Source organism: Bos grunniens, chromosome 4, assembly GCF_055505025.1.
Source record: "Bos grunniens cultivar Pamir isolate PY7600 chromosome 4, Bosgru_T2T1.0, whole genome shotgun sequence".
In the NCBI taxonomy this organism is placed as follows: domain Eukaryota; kingdom Metazoa; phylum Chordata; class Mammalia; order Artiodactyla; family Bovidae; genus Bos; species Bos grunniens.
In genome coordinates this window covers 95,540,342-95,565,087 of record NC_141168.1, presented here as the reverse complement: position 1 = coordinate 95,565,087, position 24,746 = coordinate 95,540,342, and the positions used below count along the sequence as shown (strand labels likewise).

Sequence of the window (24,746 nt, the reverse complement as noted above, 5' to 3'; positions counted from 1 at the left end):
TTAAGTCTTCTCACCCCTACTTCCCAAAAATAAAACGGTAATTATGTGAGGTGATGGACTTATTGGCTTGACTGTGGTGATCACTTTAAAGTGTGTAACAAAACATCAAGTTGTATACATTAAATATGCACAATTCTTATTGGTCAATTAAACCTCAATAATTGGACAGCAAGGAGATCAAACCAGTCAATCCAAAAGGAAATCAAACCTGAATATACATCGGAATGACCGATGGAATGCTAATGCTGACGCTCCAACAGTTTGGCCATCTGATGCAAAGAGACAACTCACAGGAAAAGACCCTGAAGCTGGGGAACATCGAAGGCAGGAGAAGGGGACAACAACAGAGGATGAGATGGTTGGATGATATCACCGAATCAATGGACATGAGATTGAGCAAGCTCTGGGAGACAGTGAAGGAGGGGAAGTCTGGCACGCTGCAGTCCATGGGGTCGCAAACAACTGGACACAACTTAGTGACTGAACGACAACAAAATATCTCAATAAAGCTGGGGTGGAAAGTATTTCTACACTGCAAATCCAGAGAATTTAGGTAGCTACCACTTCTGCCGAAAGATGGCTGAGTCTGGGCCATCAGTTCCGCAGTTGCTGCCTTTATCAGTGGAGTGGCTTCTGGCCTGTGGGTGCTGTCCCTGGACCTCCAGTCTAAGGAGAAGAGCCCAGAGCCTCCTCACCCTTCACTCAGTAGTATTCACCTGAGACGCACCTTTCAGAAGTATTCACTACTTCCAAATTCTGAGTTGCCAATTAATATTTGCTTCATGGCTATTTTCAGACTTTTGTGGTGGTTTTGTCCACGTTTCAATGCACATTTACTCTCTTATTTTTTAGAATCAGCTCTAAAGCTCTTTGTAGTTACAAACAAGACACCTAGAGCCAAGATCCCTTGGTGTTAGAATCTAGCTTTGCAAAAAATTTGCTGTACGACATTGGGCACATTGCTTAAGTCCCATGGCTCAGTTCACCCATAGGTAAAGGGAATACTTCAGAACTGATGTGTTTGTTAAATTAATATGTGAGAGTTAAGAATGAACTTTTTCAGTACTTATTCCTTACTGGCTGGTCTCTAGGAAAGCTTCAAAGGAAAAAGCTATAGCTTTAACACAACGAACATTGGTAGAGTTTTGAGGTGGTAAACATTCATAAATCATGTTACCATTATACCATGTTCTAACATTTATGTTAAAACATCTAACATCTCTAACCACAAACACTGAGCTGGGGGATCATATCAGTGGCCCTCCACTTGTTTAGCTGCCACCACAAGACTCAGACCCTAGCCTGTCAGACATATCAAAGTCTTGACAGTGTCTTCATCCTAAATGCTGGGCAGGCACAGGAATACTAGAACCAAGGTTCTGCTACACTGTAATGGTGTTGGATCCCAGGCCTTTATAATACCCAGGAAAGGGCTGGTTCTCCTTTAATTATGTACCTTAAAAGCCACAGTGCACAGAGATAAGAGTCTTATAATGCAGTGAAAACTGCCTTTGTTCTAGAAAGTCCCAAATCTAGTGTGAGTCCTGTCATGTCTTTCATCTTTATTTTCTTGAATTTATGTAATGCCCATCTTTGCATAGAGCATACATTTAATGTTTGCTATTATTCCACTCACTTATTTAACTTCCACTTTTAAATGACATTGTGACACATCACCATATCCCTTATCCATTATCCCTTTACATTTTAAATATTACATTTATCGAGGTTTCACTATTCATCAGACACACTGTGCTTAGTCATGTCCAACTCTTTGTGACCCCATAGACTGTAGCCCACCAGGCTCCTCTGTCCATGGGGATTCTCTAGGAAAGAATACTGGAGTGGGTTGCCATGCCCTCCTCCAGACGATCTTACCAACCCAGGGACCAAACCCAGGTCATCCACATTGCAAGTGGATTCTTTACAATCTGAGCCACCATGAAGCCCAAGAATACTGGAGTGGATAGCCTATCCCTTCTCCAGGGGAACTTCCCAACTCAGGAATCGAAGAGGGGTCTCCTGCATTGCAGGGGGATTCTTCACCAGCTGAGCTAATCTGTGCTAAATACTTTAAACAAATATCTGAAACCACACAACATACGTCTGAGTACACTAGCATTATACGCATGTTACAGATAAGGAAGGAAAGCACAGAAGTCACAGAGCCGATCTGAAATCACACTGCCTGTGAGCCGTAGTACCCAGACTAAGCTCTGTGGGACCCTCAACAATGTTAATCCCTCATGTAGACAGGGTGTTGGTTTACTGCGGGTCACTTGTACTATGTCATGGAAGCCACAAGACTTTTACTCAGATGACAGTGACACTACAACTCCCAAGGTCAGCTCAAGAGAAACAACTCATTCGGAGGAAGTCATCTGAGTACTAAAAAGTTTAACTGCCACCTCTGACAATCTCCTCAGATCATTTTTCTGGGTTCTGGACAGAAAACAAAGTCTCTGAAGGCAGATATTCAGACTCGATACTGGTAGAGTATCGGAGTCACTGAAATCAATATACACCAAGCAGGTGATGGTACCATAATTATTGTCATCAGTTCAGTCTACCTGACTCAGTTCAGTTCAGTTCAGTCTCTCAGTCATGTCTGACTCTTTGCGACCCCATGGACTACAGCGCACCAGGCTTCCCTGTCCATCACCAACTCCCGGTTTTATTCAAACTCATCTCCATTGAGTCGGTGATGACATCCAACCATCTCATCCTCTATGGTCCCCTTCTGCTTCCACCTTTAATCTTTTCCAGCATCAGGGTCTTTTCAAATGAGTCAGTTCTCATCAGGTGGCACTGGACTTTCAGCTTCAGCATCAGTCCTTCCAATGAATATTCAGGACTGATTTCCTTTAGGATGGACTGATTGGATCTCCTTGCAGTCCAAGGGACTCTCAAGAGTCTTCTCCAACACCACAGTTCAAAAGCATCAATTCTTTGACTCTCAGTTTTCTTTATAGTCCAACTCTCACATCCATACATGACTACTGGAAAAACCATAGCTTTGACTATACGGATCTTTGTTGCAAAGGAGAATCTCTGTTTTTTAATATGCAATCTAAGTTGGTCATAACTTTTCTGCCAAGGAGCAAGTGTCTTTTAATTTCATGGCTGCAGTCACCATCTGCAGTGATTTTGGAACCCAAGAAAATAAAGTCTGCCACTGTTTCCAGCGTCTCCCCATCTATTTGCCATGAAGTGATGGGACCGGATGCCATGATCTTAGTTTTCTGAAGGTTGAGATTTAAGCCAACTTTTTCATTCTCCTCTTTCACTTTCATCAAGAGGCTCTTTAGTTCTTCTTCGCTTTCTGGCATAAGGGTGGTGTCATCTGCATATCTGAGGTTATTGATATTTCTCCTGGAAATCTTGATTCCAGCCTGTGCTTCTTCCAGCCCAGTGTTTCTCATGATGTACTCTGCATATAAGTTAAATAAGCAGAGTGACAATATACAGCCTTGACATACTCCTTTCCTGATTTGGAACCAGTCTGTTGTTCCATGTCCAGTTCTAACTGCTGCTTCCTGAGCTGCATACAGATTTTTCAGGTGGCAGGTCAGGTGGTCTGATATTCCCATTTCTTTAAGAATTTCCCAGTTTGTTGTGATCCACACAGTCAAAGGCTTTGGCATAGTCAATAAAACAGAAGTAGATGTTTTTCTGGAACTCTCTTGCTTTTTCCATGATCCAGAGGATGTTGGCAATTTGATCTCTGGTTCCTCTGCCTTTTCTAGAACCAGCTTGAACATCTGGAAGTTCATGGTTCATGTACTATTGAAGCCTGGCTTGGAGAATTTTGAGCACTACCTTACTAGTGTGTGAGATCAGTGCAGTTGTGCAGTAGTTTGAACATTTTTTGGCATTGCCTTTCTTTGGGATTGGAGTGAAAACTGACCTTTTCCAATCCTGTGGCCACTGATGAGTTTTCCAAATTTGCTGGCATATTGAGTGCAGCACTTTCACAGCATCATCTTTTAGGATTTGAAATAGCTCAAATGGAATAGCTCAACTGTAATCCCATAACCTCCACTAGCTTTGTTCACAGTGATGCTTCCTAAGGCCCACTTGACTTCACATTCCAGGATATCTGGCTCTAGGTAAGTGATCACACTATCATGATTATCTGGGTCATGAAGATCTTTTTTGTACGGTTCTTCTGTGTATTCTTGCCACCTCTTCTTAATATCTTGTGCTTCTGTTAGGTCCATACCATTTCTGTCCTTTATTTTTCCCATCTTTACATGGAATATTCCCTTGGTATCTCTAATTTTCTTGAAGAGATCTCTAGTCTTTCCCATTCTATTGTTTTCCTCTATTTCTTTGCACTGATCACTGAGGAAGCCTTTCTTATCTCTCCTTGCTATTCTTTGGAACTCTGCATTCACATGAGTATATCTTTCATTTTCTCCTTTGCCTTTTGCTTCCCTTCTTTTCACAGCTATTTTTGTAAGGCCTCCTCAGACAACTGTTTGCCTTTTTACATTTCTTTTTCTTGGGGATGGTCTTGATCCCTGCCTCCTGTACAATATCATGAACCTCTGTCCATAGGTCTTCAAGCACTCTATCAGATCTAATCCCTTGACTCTATTTCTCACTTCCACTGTATAACCATAAGGGATTTGATTTGCAATCAATGCAAAGAAATAGAGGAAAACAACAGAATGGGAAAGACTAGAGATCTCTTCAAGAAAATCAGAGATACCAAAGGAACATTTCATGCAAAGATGGGCTCGATAAAGGACAGAAATGGTATGGACCTAATAGAAGCAGAAGATATTAAGAAGAGATGGCAAGAATACACAGAAGAACTGTACAAAAAAGATCTTCATGACCCAGATAATCACGACGGTGGAATCACTGACCTAGAGCCAGACATCCTGGAATGTGAAGTCAAGTGGGCCTTAGAAAGCTTCACTATGAACAAAGCTAGTGGAGGTGACAGAATTCCAGTTGAGCTATTCCAAATCCTGAAAGATGATGCTGTGAAAGTGCTGCACTCAGTATGTCAGCAAATTTGGAAAACTCATCAGTGGCCACAGGACTGGAAAAGGTCAGTTTTCATTCCAATCCCAAAGAAAGGCAATGCCAAAGAATGCTCAAACTACCGCACAATTGCACTCATCTCACACGCTAGTAAATCATGCTCAAAATTCTCCAAGCCAGGCTTCAGCAATATGTGAACCGTGAACTTCCTGATGTTCAAGCTGGTTTTAGAAAAGGCAGAGGAACCAGAGATCAAATTGCCAACATCCACTGGATCATGGAAAAAGCAAGAGACTTCCAGAAAAACATCTATTTCTGCTTTATTGACTATACCAAAGCCTTTGACTGTGTGGATCACAATCAACTGTGGAAAACTCTGAAAGAGATGGGAATACCAGACCACCTGACCTGCCTCTTGAGAAATCTGTATGCAGGTCAGGAAGCAACAGTTAGAACTGGACATGGAACAACAGACTGGTTCCAAATAGGAAAAGGAGTACGTCAAGGCTGTATATTGTCACCCTGCTTATTTAACTTATATGCAGAGTACATCATGAGAAACGCTGGACTGGAAGAAACACAAGCTGGAATCAAGATTGCCGGGAGAAATCTCAATAACCTCAGATATGCAGATGACACCACCCTTATGGCAGAAAGTGAAGAGGAACTAAAAAGTCTCTTGATGAAAGTGAAAGAGGAGAGTGAAAAAGTTGGCTTAAAGCTCAACATTCAGAGAATGAAGATCATGGCATCCAGTCCCATCACTTCATGGGAGATAGATGGGGAAACAGTGGAAACAGTGTCAGACTTTATTTTTCTGGGCTCCAAAATCACTACAGCTGGTGACTGCAGCCATGAAATTAAAAGACGCTTACTCCTTGGGAGGAAAGTTATGACCAACCTAGATAGCATATTCAAAAGCAGAGACATTACTTTGTCAACAAAGGTTTGTCTAGTTCAGGCTATGGTTTTTCCTGTGGCCATGTATGGATGTGAGAGTTGGACTGTGAAGAAGACTGAGCACTGAAGAATTGATGCTTTTGAACTGTGGTGTTGGAGAAGACTCTTGAGAGTCCCTTGGACTGCAAGGAGATCCAACCAGTCCATTCTGAAGGAGATCAGCCCTGGGATTTCTTTGCAAGGAATGATGCTAAAGCTGAAACTCCAGTCCTTTGGCCACCTCATGTGGAGAGTTGACTCATTAGAAAAGACTCTGATGCTGGGAGGGATTGGGGGCAGGAGGAGAAGGGGACAAGAGAGGATGAGATGGCTGGATGGCACCACTGACTCAATGGACGTGAGTCTGAATGAACTCCGGGAGTTGGTGATGGACAGGGAGTCCTGGCGTGCTGCGATTCATGGGGTCGCAAAGAGTCGGACACGACTGAGCGACTGATCTGATCTGATCTGATCTGACCACCTTAATGAAAGTCTTCCTTTACATGTCCCTGTGTTTCAGTGTTAAAACTTCCCTTGGAGGTCAGTTATTTTCTGATGCAAAACCACAAAAATTGTGGAATTGAAGATACAGGTCCTAATCCTAACAAACTTGAGAACTATCACAAAGAATTCACGACTCCCATTTTATTATTCAGATTATACATTCAAAGATAGAAAGGTTCCAGGAAAAAGGCAAAGCCACCAAATCTGCTCAAGCTTATCTTTCCACCGAGTTTTACTACAGAATGTTACACTATATATAACTAATGGGAAAATCTGTAGTATGTAGGCACTAGTTCACACAAATCATATTTGGCAGGCATATTTTATAAATATTATCCATTTTGTATATGATAAAGGATGATATGTTTTAAAAAGTATGCACGATAATATGACCACCCTACATTTCTTAGGCTTCCCTTGTGGCTCCGCTGGTAAAGAATCTTCCTGCAATGCGGGAGACCTGGGTTTGATCTCTGGGTTGGGAAGATCCCCTGGAGAAGGGAAAGGCTACCCACTTCAGTATTCTGGCCTGGGGAATTCCATGGACTGCAGCCTATGGGGTCGCAAAGAGTCTGACACAACTGAGTGACTTTCACTTCACTTAACGTTTCTTAGTAATATATAAAACATTTGCAAGCTGAGAATTGGCAAGCTGACATAAACAAATCTAATCTGTCCTAATTTAAAATTTTGTTCAAGTCACAAAAAGTAGGGTACCCTATCTATTGGATTAGCACAGGTTAGAGTTTCATTCACTCAACCGATAAGTATTAAGGACTCTGAACGTTGAAACCATACCAACAGACCAGACAGTTTCTATCGTCAAGGAGACCATGCTGGGAAAATAAAATTAACCGAAATGAAGTTAAGACCTGTGCTTCTCCAAGTTTGATCTGCATAAGGAATTCTGGGAATCTCATTAAAAATACAGATTTTGATTCCTTTCATGTATTGGAGAAGGAAATGGCAACCCACTAGAGTATTCTTGCCTAGAAAATCCCAGGGACAGGGGAGCCTGGTGCACTGCCATCTATGGGGTCACACAGAATTGGACACAACTGAAGCAACTTAGCAGCAGCAGCAGCAGCAGATGTGGAATGGGAGCTAAGAAACTGCATTCCTAACAAGCTATCAGGCAATGTTGCTATACCTGGTTCATGGATCACACTGAAGAAATGAGCGGTTATATAATCTGAAAGTCCTGTCTCATTCTCAGTAGATAAATTCACCAAGGAATGTACCTTCATTACTTTCATCTAACCAACAGAGAGTAACCTTGACTCAACTGAAGGTACTGTGTTTCTTAAGCATCTAAAATAAATTACCTATGTCTTTTATTAAATCAGTATGGCAAACTAAGTAACAAAAATGAAAGAATTCGTTATTTCAACTGTATTTTCCCTCAAATCCTTACCAAATTTACAGCATAATAAAATTTATACTTATAAAATTTTGACTCTAAGTAACACAGACACTGCTCAGATATATACAGAGTAACATTAGCACCTAGTTTCCATATAACCATGCACTAATTAAATATGTACAATTATGTTCTAGTCAAAATGTCATTAATTTGAAATTAATAGAATCCACACAAAACACTGCTTTCAGTTTTATAAATGATATAAATAGTCTAAAGGTTACAGTTTATTATATTAGCTATGCATTCATTAGAAATTATATATAAAAAGCCACACACATATATGGCTTTATCCCCAAGTAATTATAAAATGTCAGTGTGTATGAAACAAAACAGTTTACATTAGCAGCTCTTAAATGTGGGGAACTGTCCTCAGAGGCAGCCCAGCAACATCAGGAGACACTGTCAGTTGTCAGAATTGGATGGGAAAGTAATACCTGTGCCAGTTAGCAGAGGACGTTCCTGTGCTCAGTCGTGCCCGACTCTTTGAGACTGTGGATTCTAGTCCACCAGTCTCCTCTGTCCAGGGGATTTCCCAGGCAAGAATACTGGAGTGGGTAGCCATTCCCTTCTCCAGGGGATCTTCCTGACCCAGGGATCGAACCTGCATATCCTACATTGGCAGGTGGATTTTTTTTTTTTTTAATCACTGAGCCACCAGGGAAGCCTAAGACAGGGATGCTATTACATATTCTACAATGCACACACAGGCCAGCCCCAAGAACAAAGAATTATCTGTACCAAAATTTTAATAACATAGCAACTGCAGTATCCTGGGTTAGATGGATAGTTCTGGTTTTCAATCTTCAATCAGTAGCTGACATTAAAAGAAATAACACTCTAACAACTTGAAGACTTAAGTAGAGTTACTTGGAAACAAGAGAATATTAAAATTGTGCTTTAAAAAATGTATTTTATCAGACAGGTGTTTAAAATAACACACCACAAATATAGCAAGTGTGTTCAAAATGATTAGATAAGATCTATGTGATATCACTTATTATATGTGGAATCTAAAAAAAAAAAAGTATACAAATAAACTCATCTACAAAATGGAAGTAGAGTCACAGATGCAGAACACAATCTTAGGGCTACCAAGAGGAAGAGGGGGAGGGAGTTTGGGACTGACTTATACACGTGCGTGCATGCTCAGTCATGTCCAACTCTTTGCAACCCCATGGACTGTAACCCACCAGGCTACTCTGTCTATGGGATATTCCAGGCAAGGATACTGGAGTGGGCTGCCATTTCTTTCTCCAGGGGATCTTCCCAACCTAGGGATAGAACCCGTGTCTCCTGCATTGGGAGGTGGATTCTCTACCAGTGAGTCACCAGGGAAGCCCGAAAGATTCAGTACCAACTGTGAAAAGTTTGAAATAACAGGTTAAAATGTATAGACTTTGACTCACTTGCAGTGAACAGTCACTGAGCGAATGAGAAGAAAGAGATTTTTAACCTAAGCAGACAACTATGTATAAGGCTTTGAAAACAAGTTCTCAGGTACCAAAATACCATGGATAATTTATTCTGACCACAAGTTCAAAGGAGTACATTTGGTTCAGTTTCCCTAACACAACAAAAACCTCAGAGCTGTTACATTCTTAAAGTCACCAGAAGGACAGAATAATCTACTTTATGGTGTTACTAAGTATAGTCATGCTTCATGCAAACAGTTGAAACACATCGCCCAACTCAATAATTCTGGGAAACATTAATAAGTACAAAATGATTACTTAAAAATATTACTTATCCTCTATTCAGAACCAAAAAGAAATCAATAAAATGAAATGAAATCAGTGACTAAGCTTTAAAATTCTATCTCAGTTTAAATAGCATGAAAAAAGTAGTGTATACATATTCATGAAAATCAACAGTTGAGGGTTAAAAACTATAATCTACATGCCAAAGAACAATTTTTTTCAGCTTTTTATAAAAATTCTCTCTCTAAACATGTTTACCATGTGTGTAAAATCAATTTCCTGAATTATAAGAGGAGACTTGATTTTTACAAATATATGCCCAAAGTTAGACTAATGGCTATTCTCTCAACTTGTTTGTTTTCAACTTAGCATAACATAACTAGAACTTGTGTGCAATGACTTCATGACTAACCAGACAAGGATTATCATTTTTACAAATTAACCATCTGGTTTCTTTAGGGAAAATAATGTTTCAATATGTCCTTATGTTTCAAAAATATACACAGATACAAAAGGTGAAGACATGTTAAGTACACAAAGAAAAAGTAGAGAAAGTGCCATTTAGGGACGATTATCCTTACTCTCTCATTAATAACCATATTCTAAAACTTTGACAATCCATATAATTATAAACTGTTAATTTTATTAAATAGAGCATGAACATAATTAATACCATCCCAACCAACTAGGTGGTCCTGTAACTTTGGACCTTTCTACCTCTGGAAAACTGATCAGAAAAGCTGGCTAACATCCCAAACTAAACGGATTTTGTTGGATGGCCTTCAGCTAATTTCTATAGCCTTGAACATACACCAAAACCACATACTCTAACTGAATTAACTGTGTTGGCATTGTTTAGAGTCAGAGGTCCAAGAAATCGTGTTCACAGTGTTATTTTACTATTATACTGTACAGTATTCAGCTTCAAAAAAATGAAAAATCGCTATTTTAAACATTGTTTAAAACTACGTTATGTATTAAAATAAGCAAGAAATAATCTGTGAGGCTTCCCTGGTGGCTCAGACGGTAAAGAATCTGCCTTCAAGAGAGACCTGGGAGACCTGAATTCGATCCCTGGGTTGGGAAGATCCTCTGGAGATGGGCATGACAACCTACTCCAATATTCTTGCCTGGAGAATCCCATGGACAGGGGAGCCTGGGGAGCTACAATCCACAGGGTCACAAAGAGTTGAACATGACTGAGTAACTTAACACTTTTCACTTTCAGCCCTATTTTGAACAGGTCTTAAAACTCTAAGATAACTGAGTTTGTTCTATTTCTTTAATTTCTGCTTTTCTTCTTACTTCATTTGCTGTTTTGGATGTTTGTTTGGCCCTAACCCTAATACTCCGAATTCAGTTAGGTCTATAAGAAAAGGCACAGATCCATACACTGGACAAAACCCTGAAGGCATTAGGAAAAATAAACTAAGTACCCCAGACAGCCTCAATAAAACCAAAGCATGCCTTTCACCCAGGAAAACAAATAATTTTCAGTTTTATCCTGTTTGTCATTTGTGGTTACATTAAACAATAATTAAATTATATGCTCCAGGAAACAGGTAGGGGTGGATAAGCGAAATACAAAAAAGCCTCTATGGTCCTTGTTTGTTCAGATTATAGATCAGCATTCTTCGGGAGGTGCTTTTCTTTTATTATAGGAACAAAAATTGAGTTGAAAACACTTGTGATTTTAGGGGTACTGTGATGTATAAAAACATTAAATGCTTCCTTTTCCTATAGAATTTTACTTTTAAGGAGCAACAGCCAACAATCTAGTTAATCTGGATCATGGCATTTTCAGCTGAAGTCTTCCACCACTTCATTTTGCTTTTAGCACAAAATATAAGCAATGGTAGTGGTCACAGTAGCAGTGGAGTTGGTAGCAGTCACAGTCATCTAACGAAACCTACAAGACGCCATTTAGACCCGTCCTAGTCTCTTGCCCTCACCTCCCACCAGTCCACCTCCAATCCAGTCATACAAGTCTTATTTCGGAGCCCGTGAACGGAACTCTTTGAGGGTTTTCACATGTTGTCCCTTCTGTATTTCTCTTTAAATAGCTAACTCCTGCTTACCACAGTCCGTGTGTTAGTCACTCAGTCATGTCTGACTCTTTGAGACCCCATGGACTGCAGCCCACCAGGCTACTCTGTCCATGGGATTCTCCAGGCAAGAATACTGGAGTGGGTTGCCATGTCCTTCTCCAGGGGATCTTCCCGACCCAGGTCTCCCAGTCTCTCTTAAAGGCAGATTCTTTACCATCTGAGCCACCAGGGAAGCCTCATTACCAGTCTAGCCTTAAATGAATGCCACATCTGCCAAGAGATTCTCATTTACTGCTCTCTACTCGTAATTTAAATCACTGTCCAGGGCTCTTTTACATTAAGGACAGTTTAGTTGTTCCTTAGCATAGTTATCACAATTTGTAATTAAACATTGTTTATGTATTTGTTTACTGTTTTATCCCCAACTGTACAGTATGCCCCTTGAGAATAGGGAACTATACTTGCTTAGTTCAACTGCCTAAATCCAGTGCTTAATCTTTTTTTTCATTTTTCTTATTTTTAATTGGAGGATAATTGCTTTACAATGCTGTGCTAGTTTCTGCTGTACAACAGCATAAATCAGCTATGAGTATACATATATCCCCACTTTCTTGAGTCTCCTTCCCACCCCAACCCCAGAAATTAAGTCTTGATAGGCATTTAATATTTGGTAAAGACATTCATGAACTAAGGAACTAATCAAAGACTAACTTTCCTACTTACAAATCCCTTACTATTCTCAGCACGGTATATAGCATGAATTATTTTTCAGTAAGAGTTGGGAAGAAGGGGAAAGTCCCTTCCATTACTGTCTACTGCCCTGATGTGTCCTCTGGAGATCTCTGTCTCTGAAGTAGCTTGGTTCTGTGAAATACTTTAGTCTCCTTAAAGAAATCAAGCCTGATAATGAAGACTTGAAATTTTACTTACAGTGAAATGTGCACATGAATGGAGGGTGGAAGAAGGGTTCTCTATTCAGTTAATTCTTTATTTCACCTTTTAGCTACCTCTTCCATGTGTTTGGCGTGTATCATTACATTTGAGTTGAGATATTCAATACACTGAAGTATGGCTCACAATCTAGCATGGATAATTATAATAAGCATACCCAACCTCTTCCTTTAGTTTCATGAGGAAATTTTCTTTCTTTTCATGCCAATAAAACAATCTTCCTATTGTGCACTGAGCAACTCCACACCTACACGGATCTACCCTACAGACGCCTGGATTTCAGTAGTGTGACTTCACCCTTTATATATGTTCTTTTCAAAATCAGACAAAAGCTCTGGGGGTAAAAATATTAGAATATGTGGCATTTTGCATCTGTAAGTTATGGGCTGAAAATGCTGTAAGGTAAATGTGTCCTTATAAAGGGAGAGAAAAATGACAGAAAATTGCTAATTACTTTCCCAAGGAGACTTCTTTCTGACCTTAAGTATAAGCCTTCTGTCAAACTTAAAATTCTTTTCTTTCATCTTTTCTTAGAAAAATATTCAGTAGTATAAATCATAATGAATCAAGCAGCACCTACACTCAATGAGTTACATAATCTTATGACAAAGTATTAAGCCATAGATCTCCCCATTTTTATTTGTAAAATGAGAAGGAAGGTCATAGGTTTATTTTAAAGGATTAAGGTACATATTATTCTCTCTGGAACATGAAGGGCACTCAATAATTGTTAGTGGTATGACTGTTTATAACAGAAAACATTCTGATATAGTCCTTGTGGGGTTTAATAGTTTTTAGGCAAATTTAGGTGCCAGGGCAGATTTAGCAGAAAGGAATGACATCTCCTCTTAAGGTCAACCAAGACTGCCTGAGTCAGTTAACAGGACACACGAACTTCCAGTTTACAAGCTATATCTTCATTAGGCTCATTTCTTCTGAAATTCAGTCTATACTCGGTATGTTTCATCAGATTATACAACAGGTTTTAGGGCTATACTATGGACTGATCATCATAAAAATATCAACAAATTAGTCTTTAATTTTTTTCTTGGTTGGAATCTGAAAATTTGTTAGGCTGGCTTACATTGGACAGACATTTAATTCAGGAGATTATATTCATTCCTTGGAGAGAGTATGCCCTCAGGCCATTAGTACTGGCTAGTTGGTGTTCCTTGTCTGGCACTGATTCCAAAACTATTCAGCATTTCGTGATCAACTCTGCAATTTTTATACAGAATTTCTGTAGACTTAAGTACTAAAGACTAGATTCCATATATTAATAGATTGTACCTGGCAACCCACTCCAGTGTTCTTGCCTGGAGAATCCCAGGGAGGGGGGAGCCTGGTGGGCTGCCGTCTATGGGGTCGCACAGAGTCGGACACAAATGAAGCGACTTAGCAGCAGCAGCACACTTATTTGACTAGGGAGTTATAGTTGAGATGGCTAATGTTCCCAGTGAGGAAATGTTAGGTACAATAAAGCAAATTTCCAATGTTCAGAGGAGACACAGGTCTATATATAGTCTGCCTCACAGGCCACAGATAAGGAGGATGGCAATACTAGTGGGCATTTTCTTTTTTGCAACTTAGTAAGAGATTTATTTTGAGATAATAAGTTTGTGATAATCAGTCTCTAATACACACCCCACAATGATATCCACACTTCTCAATATGCACAATCTTGTAGGATTCCCTCCTCTTGAGTGTGGGCTGGACATACAGACTTGATTCAAATCAACAGAATACCAAAGACACAATGGAGTGTCACTTCTAAGATTAAATTACAAAAGCACTGTGCCTTCAATCCTGAGTGTCATGTGGTGAGGCAGCCCTGTGGAGAAGCCCATATGCAAGTGATTGAGACCTACTAATAACCAGATAGGTGTGAGAGCAGAATCCACTTCCACATCAAGTCTTCAGATTCGACTGCAGAGGACAGTCTACAGAGGTCAGACAGCTTGACTGAAATCAGATGAAAGACCTTGAGTCAAAGGAACCTGGCTAAACTGTGCCTAGATTTCTGACCCACAGAAACTGTGACAGAGTAAATGTTTGTTAATTAAGGTCACTACATTTTGGGGTAACTTCTTATGCAGCAAACATGGTACAATATGTAAGACAACGTTCAGCTTAGTAATAAGAAGTTATGACCGTTTATCTATTCATTTATCTATTCAACATTCTATAAATGTACGCCTTTTATCAAGACTGCATCATGATTTGGGAAGACGTCACATGGGGCTGTAGAGCCTCCACAGAACAAAAGAGAAGGATACATAAACCAGAATTCAGGGAAAAACAAGCAGGAAAAGCTTCCTGGGGGAAATGACATCATGGATGAAGGCCATGAGGCAGAAAGTACTATCGCATTTGAGAAACTACAGAAAGTAAAGCTGGTCTGAAGAGGGCACGGTTATAGAGTGCAGGGCTCTTTGGCCAGGGTACCAGTTAAGATAGACTTGGTGTTACCCGAGTCCAAGTTCACGTCCGTGTACCTGTGCTGCCCCTTCAGAGCAATGTTAACGAGAACCATTTAAACATCCCCTCTATGTCCCAGTTCTTTCTTCTGGAAAATAAGGATAACAGTACACATTTCAAAAGGTTGTTAAGGGCATTTAAAGCTATGGCACCTAACACAAAATAAGTGCTGAAAATTGGTGGCTGTTATTATGGCCGTTTTTGTTATTTTTATTAGTAGTACTAGTAAGATGTGAGAGATCTTATGAGACATACCAAGGAATTTTCTTACTACTTTAGAAGCAATGGAAAACCAAGAAACAGATTTGACTGGGGGATAATATCATAAGATAAATAGTTTATAATCATCAAACAGCCCCATAAAGAATAAATATGAGAAGAATAAACTGAAGGCTGGTGGGGAGTTAACAGACTGTTACAATAATCTGGACAAGAGCCATGGTGCATAGCACAGTGGCCGTGGTAATCAAGAGCAAAGGAACGCAGGAAGGATCATGAGAGGCAGAATTCAAGTGCTTTGGAACCTGATTTGCTTCATGAGTGAGATAGAGAATGAGTCATACCTTACACAAGGTTTAGGTAACTAAGTAAATGATACACATTTTCAGAAACTGATACCCCCAGCAGATGGAAGATTGGCTGGAAAAAGAATCTGTGAATGTGAAATATCATCTATTTTTAAACAACTTCTGATTGAATATACAGATCTGACATTCAGGAAAGTGGTTAAACTCAGGGCTAGAGAATATTTTGTGTCCCTAGCAAATAATAGATACATGAAGCCATCAACTTTTTTTTAAAAAAAAGAAATACACTTATCTATGTACAAAAATCTAAAAATCATCAATAGAATCTCGAATCTTGCAAAAGAAACTTGGAAGAAGAAACCAAAAATGAAAAAGGTTAATAAGAAAGACAAGATGTTACAGAATCCACTGCATAAGATTCCTTCTAGGAAAAAGAGTATCATACAAGAGAGTCAAGGGGTACAATAGATAAGGTAAGAGCCAATAGGGATCTTATGGATTTCCCACAGAACAGTCGGTCCCTAAGGACCTCACTGAGAGCAGTTCCCGTGGACGGGTGGCGTAGAAGCCAGGGTGTAATGACTGACGAACAAGAAGATAAATGATCCTAAGATTATGCAAGATTACTACAGGGTAATCTTGCATTTAGAACTATTTCTTTGTTTTTGTTTTAATGGAAGGAACATGTATCAAGGGGGAGGGAGAAGAGAAAAGCAAAATCAAAGCTCAGGAGAGGAAATAGTTTTAATGAAAAGATGGCTACAGAAGCAAGATTCTTGAAAGATCGGGTGCTTGGAAGATAAGAATGTTCTCATATTTGAACATGTAATTACACTCTGAAGCTAGAGACAAGATCATATCTAAGAGCGGAGGTACTAATGGTTGGGTTGGACCAGTGATTCTCAACTGGAGAGTGATTTTGCCCCGCTCCAGGCAACCTTTAGCAATGTCTGGGAACACTTTGCTTGCTACAGCCAGGGGGTATAATACTGTCATCTAGTGGGTAGAAGACGGGTATGCTGCTAAACTGTACAAGGTACAGGAAAGTCCCTCGCAATATATAGTCCAAAATGCTGATAGTGCCGACATTAAGAAACCTGGGTTAGACATTTAAGGAGAGAGGAAGAAGGTTAAAATATCCACTGAGGAGAACAGGGAGCTGACGATGGAATCATGGTACACTTACTTTACAATATTCAGTGCTCACTGCAGAATGAAAACCATTATTTTTAAATGACAATAATCTGCACTTCTGTGTAATTTTCTCCAGCAGTATTAAGATGAAATATAGGCTCAGAGAAGTGAAAAGTTAAATCGACAACATGAACAAGGTTTTACAAAACAGGTCTTAATAGAAGGACAAGAGAATTAGAGATACTGATAAAAGAGCCATGATCCACTAAAGTGAAAGATCATGGTATCCAAGTAAAGAAATGTATGAAACAAAAGGTAGCTGAAAGAGAGAAGGTAGCAGGCTTTGAGTTTTCTATGAAATTTTAATATGTGCATTGAGAGTAATTGAGCAAAAGTAAAGGAAGATAAAACATTGCAGCCAGAAGTTAAGAAATAGCCTTAGTATTTATTTTTCAGCAGTTAGGATGATGGCAACTCATATCCACATGAGACCCAACAGGCAGACAGATGAAGAGCACTGAAAATAACAGACACTGGAACTGAGGATAGGATGTGAGAAGCTAGGGTGATGGGGGAAAAAATCACACAGTGCCAGTTATACACCACTGAGTATATACCTAAATTTCATGTCATATCATTATTTAAACAATGATTCAAAAAGATAATGGACCCCAATGTTCACTGCAGCACTATATACAATAGCCAGGGCATGCTGCTGCTGCCAAGTCGCTTCAGTCGTGTCCGACTCTGTGCGACCCCATGGACTGCAGCCTACCAGGCTTCTCCGTCCATGGGATTCTCCAGGCAAGAACACTGGAGTGGGTTGCCATTTCCTTCTCCAAGCCAGGGCATGAGAGAAACCTAAATGTCCACCGAAGGAAGAATGGATAAAAAAGATGCAGTACATACAGAAAACAATATTACTCAGCTATAAATAATAAAATAATGCCATTTGCAACAATCTGGATGGATCTAGAGATTGTTACACTGAGTGAAGTAAGTCAGATAAAGACAAGTATCATATGATATCACTTATATGTAGAATCTAAAAAAAAAAAATGCTACAAATGATCTTAACAAAATAGAAATGAGTCAAAGATGTAGAAAACAAACTCATGGTTACCAGAGGGGAAAGAGGGGTGCAGATAAATTGGAGATTGGAATTGACTATACACACTATTATTAAAAAAAAAGGCCCTAAGTCATGTCCAACTCTTGCGATCCCATGAACTGTAGCCTGCCACGCTCCTCTGTCCATGGGATTCTCCAAGCGAAAATACTGGAGTGGGTTGCTATTTCCTTCTCCAGGGGAACTTCCTGACCCAGGATTGAACCCAGGTCTCTCTCGCACTGCAGGCAGATGCTTTACAGACTGAGCTACATGGGAAGCCCCACTATAAATAAAACAGATAACTAATAAGAACCTACCGTACAGCATAAGGAACTCTACTCAATAATCTGTAATGACTTATAGGAGAAAAGAATCTTGGAAAGAGTGTATATACATATATGTATAACTGATCCACTTTGCTGTATAGCAGAAACACAACATTGTAAATCAACTATACACCAATAAAAATTAAAACAACAAAACAAAAAGCAATGAATAAACAGAAATTTCTGTTAAAACAGAGCTGGGAGACCAGAAGCGAGAGATCTCACAACCTGCTACTACAGTCTGTTCTACAAGAGCAAACACTCATCTTTCCTGGAGAGGACTCAGCACATGGAAAACCATGGTCTGTCTGTTCACTCTAGCCCTCCCAACTTCCTTTTCCCTTCTACAAAAGTGTTCTTCCCTTGCTATGGGGGTACTTACATGTGGCTTGTCATGGTTGCAGACCACAAATTTCACTTCTCTGTTTACCCCCAAAGAAACGTATCTTTGCTGAAGAAAGATATAGCAGTCTGTTTTAGGTCAATAATTACCAAACATATACAGGAAAAGCAGGAACAAAAAGAGACTACCACAACAATTTTTAACAAAAAGGACTCTTTGTAGTATCTAACCCTGAGAAGATCAAGGGATAAGTCACAAAGGATCCAACAGTTGGGTGCTCAACAAGAGTGTTGAACCCATTTTTAGAACCCAGCTTTCTAAACCAAGGGTTGATAGCCAAAGTTCCAGTCACAGTCTTCCAGGGTCCCATCCTATTGGTTTCTGCACTGAGTGGGTAGAGCATGAATGAAATTATCCAAGAGTAGAAGACTATTTTTCAGGCAAAACGTTGCCAGTGTCCGAACTATTGCCTCAGGAGGTCAGACAATGGGAAATTATCTACACTTAAATATCCCCCAGGATACAGCAATGGAATTAGGGCACAGAATTTAGAAACAGATTCTTAGCAGTAAATTCAAGACACAAAACAAAGAACAAGGTGCTAAAATTTCCAGCAACAGAAGTAGAATACCTAAAGTCTACAGATAGAAGCAACATGAAAAAGAAGAATGTAGTATATAACCTTCAAACTCAAGAGACAGCTGAGATAGCTGCCATTTCTTTTCAGCTTTAGATTGTTGCTCCAAATGCTGCTGGTAGAATTTAGCACTGACTGCCGTCAAAACCACCAAGGGGACCTTGTTAAAAACTGACATTCTAGAAATTATCCCAGATGATTCACTAAATGTTTATACATTTCAGGAATTTATGCATTTAGCAGTTCATGGATTTAATACAGGACTGAAATTTGGAAACTAGTAGTATTTATTACTTGGACATGTAGTCAATGAACATGAAATTGGGCAAACTCTGGGATATAGTGAGGGACAGGGAGCCCTGGCATGCTGCAATCCACGAGGTCTCAAAGAGTGAGACAGGACTTAGTGACGTGACAAAAACAAGGATTTACTACTTAATATTGTCACACCTTCATCTCAACTCATCATTGTTAAGTCTATTTTAGTCCCTATTCATTGAAAACTTATGATATGGCAGATGCTTTTCTAACTGCATTAAAATACAATTTTAAAGTTCAACTGCCCCAACAACTTTACAATGAAGATATCATTAGCATTTTCAATTTAAGGTAGAAAATTAGGCAATACAAAAGTCATCTGAGCACCAGCAGCCTGATATCAGAGCCTGTTCTCTGTACTGTTACCATGATAAAACTAGCCTACTAAAATAAACTTGTTCCTTTTACTTTCAACTAGAATTATGTATGTTGTTAAAAAGTCCTCATACATTGACCATAAACCTGGGCAATTACACAGTTTAATGAAAACAAGAAAACTATGGAAAACTTAATACAAATCAGTTTGGCAAGCGAAACGTTTCAAAACACAAGATGATCATAAAAATAATGGATGTCCTTATGGGTAAAAGTAGTACATCATTTCTATACACGTCCTCACACCCACTACTACTTCTGCATTTCCTAACCCTAATATTAAATATGAGGTTAACTTGGACATTGACCAGTCCAGAAAAAGGAGGTGGCAGCAAGAAATACACATTCACCTCTTCAGTATCACAATTATCCTATCTTTTGCAAATGTGTCTGTCTCTTTTTTCTCTCAGTCTATTTTCTTCTTGTTTTCAATGAATTTTAGTCAAGTATGTAGAATGCACTAGACATTGTGGCTCTCAAGACAAGTGTCCAGCTCACAGGGCCCAAGTGTACCAGGGCAGGGGGGTTTCTAAAGCAGTCACACTGGCTCTAAATTTTAAAGGAGAAATAGAGCTCAGAGGATGAAGTTAGGGAGGAAGACCAGAAGAGAGTAGATGAAAGGAATGGACTGTATTTCAAGTCAAAAGTGTAGGAAAAACAAAAAATTTTGTTGAAGTGAAATAAGAAAATTAGCTTGAAAGCATTTTTATGCCTTCCAAAAGAAGCCATCTTTGTACAAATAAAGTATGTGGCAATCTAATATCATTTATCAAACTGGATCTTTGAATACTTACATTTAATTCAGTTTTTAGCATTTCTTCAAGACAATGACCTACATGTTCTTCATCTTCTTTTGTGTCCATAACTACACAAACTTTTTGTGAAATTCTTTCTGAAATAAAAAAGAGATAAAATTTTAAGCTTCAAACAGATTATGAAACAAAATCCTAGTACACTGAAACCTATACTTACCTGCTATTCATAAGTACTGAATAGGGGGTTGTGGGCTTTGGGCCAAGTGAAGTGACCTATTCTTGACTCATTAACCAACCAAGCCAGTAAATCTATGTATTTAACATTTTGTGGGTGGATAACTGGGACATCATGTAAGCAACAGAAGTAAGAGATCTTCAGAAACATCTGAAGAGAGTAACTGGAGGTGACAGCTATTTTGCTCGACTTCAATCCTTCTGTTTACAAGGAATCTCCCAGGATCTGATAGAATCCCTTCTCTCAAGCAGATCCTCTCTTTAGGCCATCAGATAGCTCCTGCATACAGTTCACTGTGCCATCTGGTACCTTGATGACACACAGCATTTTCCTTGCCATTCCTTTAGGTTCAGTCAATTCAATTAAATTCCTGCCTCTTTAACTATTATTGCACGTTAAAATAGCCAAAAATAGATATTCTCCAAATGTGGAAGGCTTGAAATTATATAATTTAAAATCATAAGCTGTATGACATAGAGATAGTCACCTTGGTAAACCTTGGATACACTCTCACAAAATATACACAGTCCTCCTTTATAGCAGATATAAAATACTAAGAAAAGGCTTTACTACTACAAATTTAAGAAAATATTTCATGGTATTATGTCAAGGACTTTTTAAAAAAGCCTAATTTTAAATAGGAGTCCCAAATCAAAGTAGGTTTAACACTTAACCCAGCTGCTTCTTACGCTGGTAACTCCATATAACAGTCTTTCTATAAACACTGTTCTAGCAATAGTTAATGATTCGTCCAAACAAAGCTGAGAATGACAAACCATTTAAAATAACGTCACCAGTTAATGGTACTCCTATTACTATCCACTTCCCACTTATCAAGAGTATTATATGTTCCAAGAGTCATACCCTATATTCACATCAATTCTCATGATGATCCTGCAAACACTATTACTGTGAATCTACATAACAGATTAAGGAAACTTTACTTCAGAGAAACAAAGTAACTTGCCCAAGATCACAGGGTTATGATTAGAAGAAAAAGAATCAAATCCAAAGAAATTAAGCATACGAACACACAGCTATTATACAGCCCTAAAATGAAAAGAGTTATCTGACATAAACCGAACATCAAGGATTTTCCTATGAAAGTTTCTAATGTTTCATAGTCATTATCCCATTTAATGGCTCAAAATAAATATGGATTATTAGCTAAGTATTATAATTCCTGTTTTTATTCATCACAACATACTTAAACCCAGGTCTTTCCAAACCTTGTGCTTTTTCTATCATGCTGTCTACCTTATAATAATTACTTATAATAATTATAATTATAATCATTCTTTTACATCCTACAAATTCAAGAACACTAATACAGGCACAGTAATTTAAATGGATTCAGAGGATACTTCTATACTGAAAATAGACCTGCTATAATTATAATATCTTAAAATCATTTTATCCTTTTAGGACTGTGTTCACCCATCAGTAAGACTCCAACCAAGTTGAAAATGTCTATACTTTTAAGTTACATGAGCCAAGACATGGAAGCAACCTAAACGCCCATCAACAGACGAATGGATAAAGAAGATATGCTACATATATACAATGGAATATTACGCAACCATTAAGAAGAATGAAATAAAGCCATTTGCAGCAATGGTGAAGAGACCCGTGGATTGTCATAATGAGTGAAGGAAGTCAGAAAAGGAGACATATTGTTTGACATCCCTTATATGTGGTATCTAAAAAAAAATGATACAAATGAACTTATTTACAAAACAAAAACAGACTTACAGAAGAAATTTATAGTTGCTGGGGGTATGGAGGGAAGGGAGAGTTAGGGAGCCTGGGATGGACACATACACACCGCTATATTTAAAATGGATTGCCAACAAGGACCTACTGCATAGCACACGGAACTGTGTTCAATGTAATGTGGCAGCCTGGAAGAGAGTACACTTTGGCGGAGAATTGGATAACTTTGTATGTATGGCCGAGTCCCTTCACTGTTCATCTGAATCACAACATTGTTAGTCAGCTGTACCCCAACACAAAATAAAAAGTTTTAAATACAGGAGCTGTCAGGAGCCATGTTAGGCATTACTGACAAAATGGAGACATGGCCCCAACCCCTTCTCCTCATCTTGCAGGCATGGCCCCGGGATGAAGGAGTTAGGCCTTGTGATTCTGACTTGTTCTTTCCTTTCTTTGGTTGAATTGGCTGGAAAGAATATTAAGGTGCTTGAGAGAAGCATGAGAAAGCACAAAGCCTTCTGCAGTTGTGCCCAGAAAATAATCTATAAAATAACCATTGACATTTGTTCAAGGATCTTTAAAAAGAATGTCCCAGGATAAGCCATGGGAAGGATTATTTTCTGAGACCTGTTTGTGAGGGAATGTTTATGGCAAAAGAAGTTTGCTGAGTTTCGGTTCAGTTCAGTCACTCAGTCATGTCCGACTCTTTGCGACCCCATGAATCGCCGCATGCCAGGCTTCCTTGTCCATCACCAACTCCCGGAGTTCACCCAGACTCACGTCCATAGAGTCAGTGATGCCATCCAGCCATCTATCTCATCCTCTGTCGTCCCCTTCTCCTCCTGCCCCCAATCCCTCCCAGCATCACAGTCTTTTCCAATGAGTCAATTCTTCGCATGAGGTGGCCAAAGTACTGGAGTTTCAGCTTCAGCATCATTCCTTCCAAAGAAACCCCAGGGCTGATCTCTTTTAGAATGGACTGGTTGGATCTCCTTGCAGTCCAAGGGACTCTCAAGAGTCTTCTCCAACACCACAGTTCAAAAGCATCCATTCTTTGGCGCTTAGCCTTCTTCACAGTCCAACTCTCACATCCATACATGACCACAGGAAAAACCATAGCCTTGACTAGACGAACCTTTTTTGGCAAAGTAATGTCTCTGCTTTTGAATATGCTATCTAGGTTGGTCATAACTTTCCTTCCAAGGAGTAAGTGTCTTTTAATATCATGGCTGCAGTCACCATCTGCAGTGATTTTGGAGCCCAAAAAAATTAAGTCTGATACTGTTTCCACTGTTTCCCCATCTATTTCCCATGAAGTGATGGGACAGGTTGCTGAGTTTAGGGTTTAGGAGCAATTAAGAATAGCTAGAACCCTTTTTAGGAGAGAGTGATCTTAAGATGCTAGGGGAAAACAGGATTTAGAAAGATAAGAAATAAACTGAGGAATGTAGCATGAGTTACAATGTAATTACAAGTTAAGTATAGGACACATAAGGGAAAGTAGATAATAGATAGTAAAGCGGATTCTGAGACAATCGCTGAAGCAGGAACTCTGTTTGTAGGACAACAATGATTTCTGGAGACAATAAATCTGGGTGGGGAAAACTAAAAATGTCAAACCTCTGACCTAATGCTTTTGTCAAAGTATAAAAGAAAATCTGAAGCTTGAAATAAACATGTAGTTCTGTACCATGAGTCAGAGGCTACATCATTGTCCGCCAACACCGCTCACCCCTTCAGGCTGATTTGCTGGCTGCTGGAGCTGGACTCCGGAAAGGAGCCTAATTAAATATAATTAAGAACATAAATGAATGGTCAAAATAGTAAGTACTATGGAGCATCACTGTGATTAGAAAGATAAACTGGTTGACAATATTATATAATTCTTTATACTAACATGAGCTAGGGGTTCACTCTTGAAAGATGAGTAAGCCTTGCTTAGTGGAAGCAAGGGGCTTTGAAAGCTATGAAGAGAAACAAGATTTTTTTTAAAAAACTTAATGTTTTGGGGGTAGAAAGATTATAAGCATGAAGTTTCTGTGATAAGATACAAGATTTTGATAAGATACAATAAGCACTCAAAAAAACATGGAATGATTCAGCAATGAACACTGTGAAGCCAGATCGTAATGTCCTGAACACTTGAGTGTCCTGAAAGCTTTAGATCAGAAGGTTATAGTTATTGCTTGTAACTATAATACAAGCAATAGCTTTTGAAAACCAAGTTAATTCAAATA

At 39.1% G+C, this 24,746-nt stretch overlaps 1 protein-coding gene across 30 annotated transcripts in view; it reads right to left on the bottom strand.

Moving 5' to 3' along the window:
- Positions 1 to 24,746, bottom strand: part of CRPPA (CDP-L-ribitol pyrophosphorylase A) — a 388,463-nt gene that overhangs the window by 199,354 nt on the left and 164,363 nt on the right. For 29 of the 30 annotated variants that reach the window (XR_015162880.1, XR_015162881.1, XR_015162886.1 and 26 more), the window contains one exon: positions 20,601 to 20,698. Coding sequence is in view for 23 of the 30 variants with exons in the window: in XM_086397547.1 (XP_086253673.1) it covers positions 20,601 to 20,698 (98 nt within the window). In the remaining 7 variants the exon portion in view is untranslated. Of the gene's footprint in view, positions 1 to 18,380; positions 18,585 to 20,600; positions 20,699 to 24,746 lie in introns of those variants that run through there. The other variant, XM_086397560.1, reaches the window with a different exon arrangement.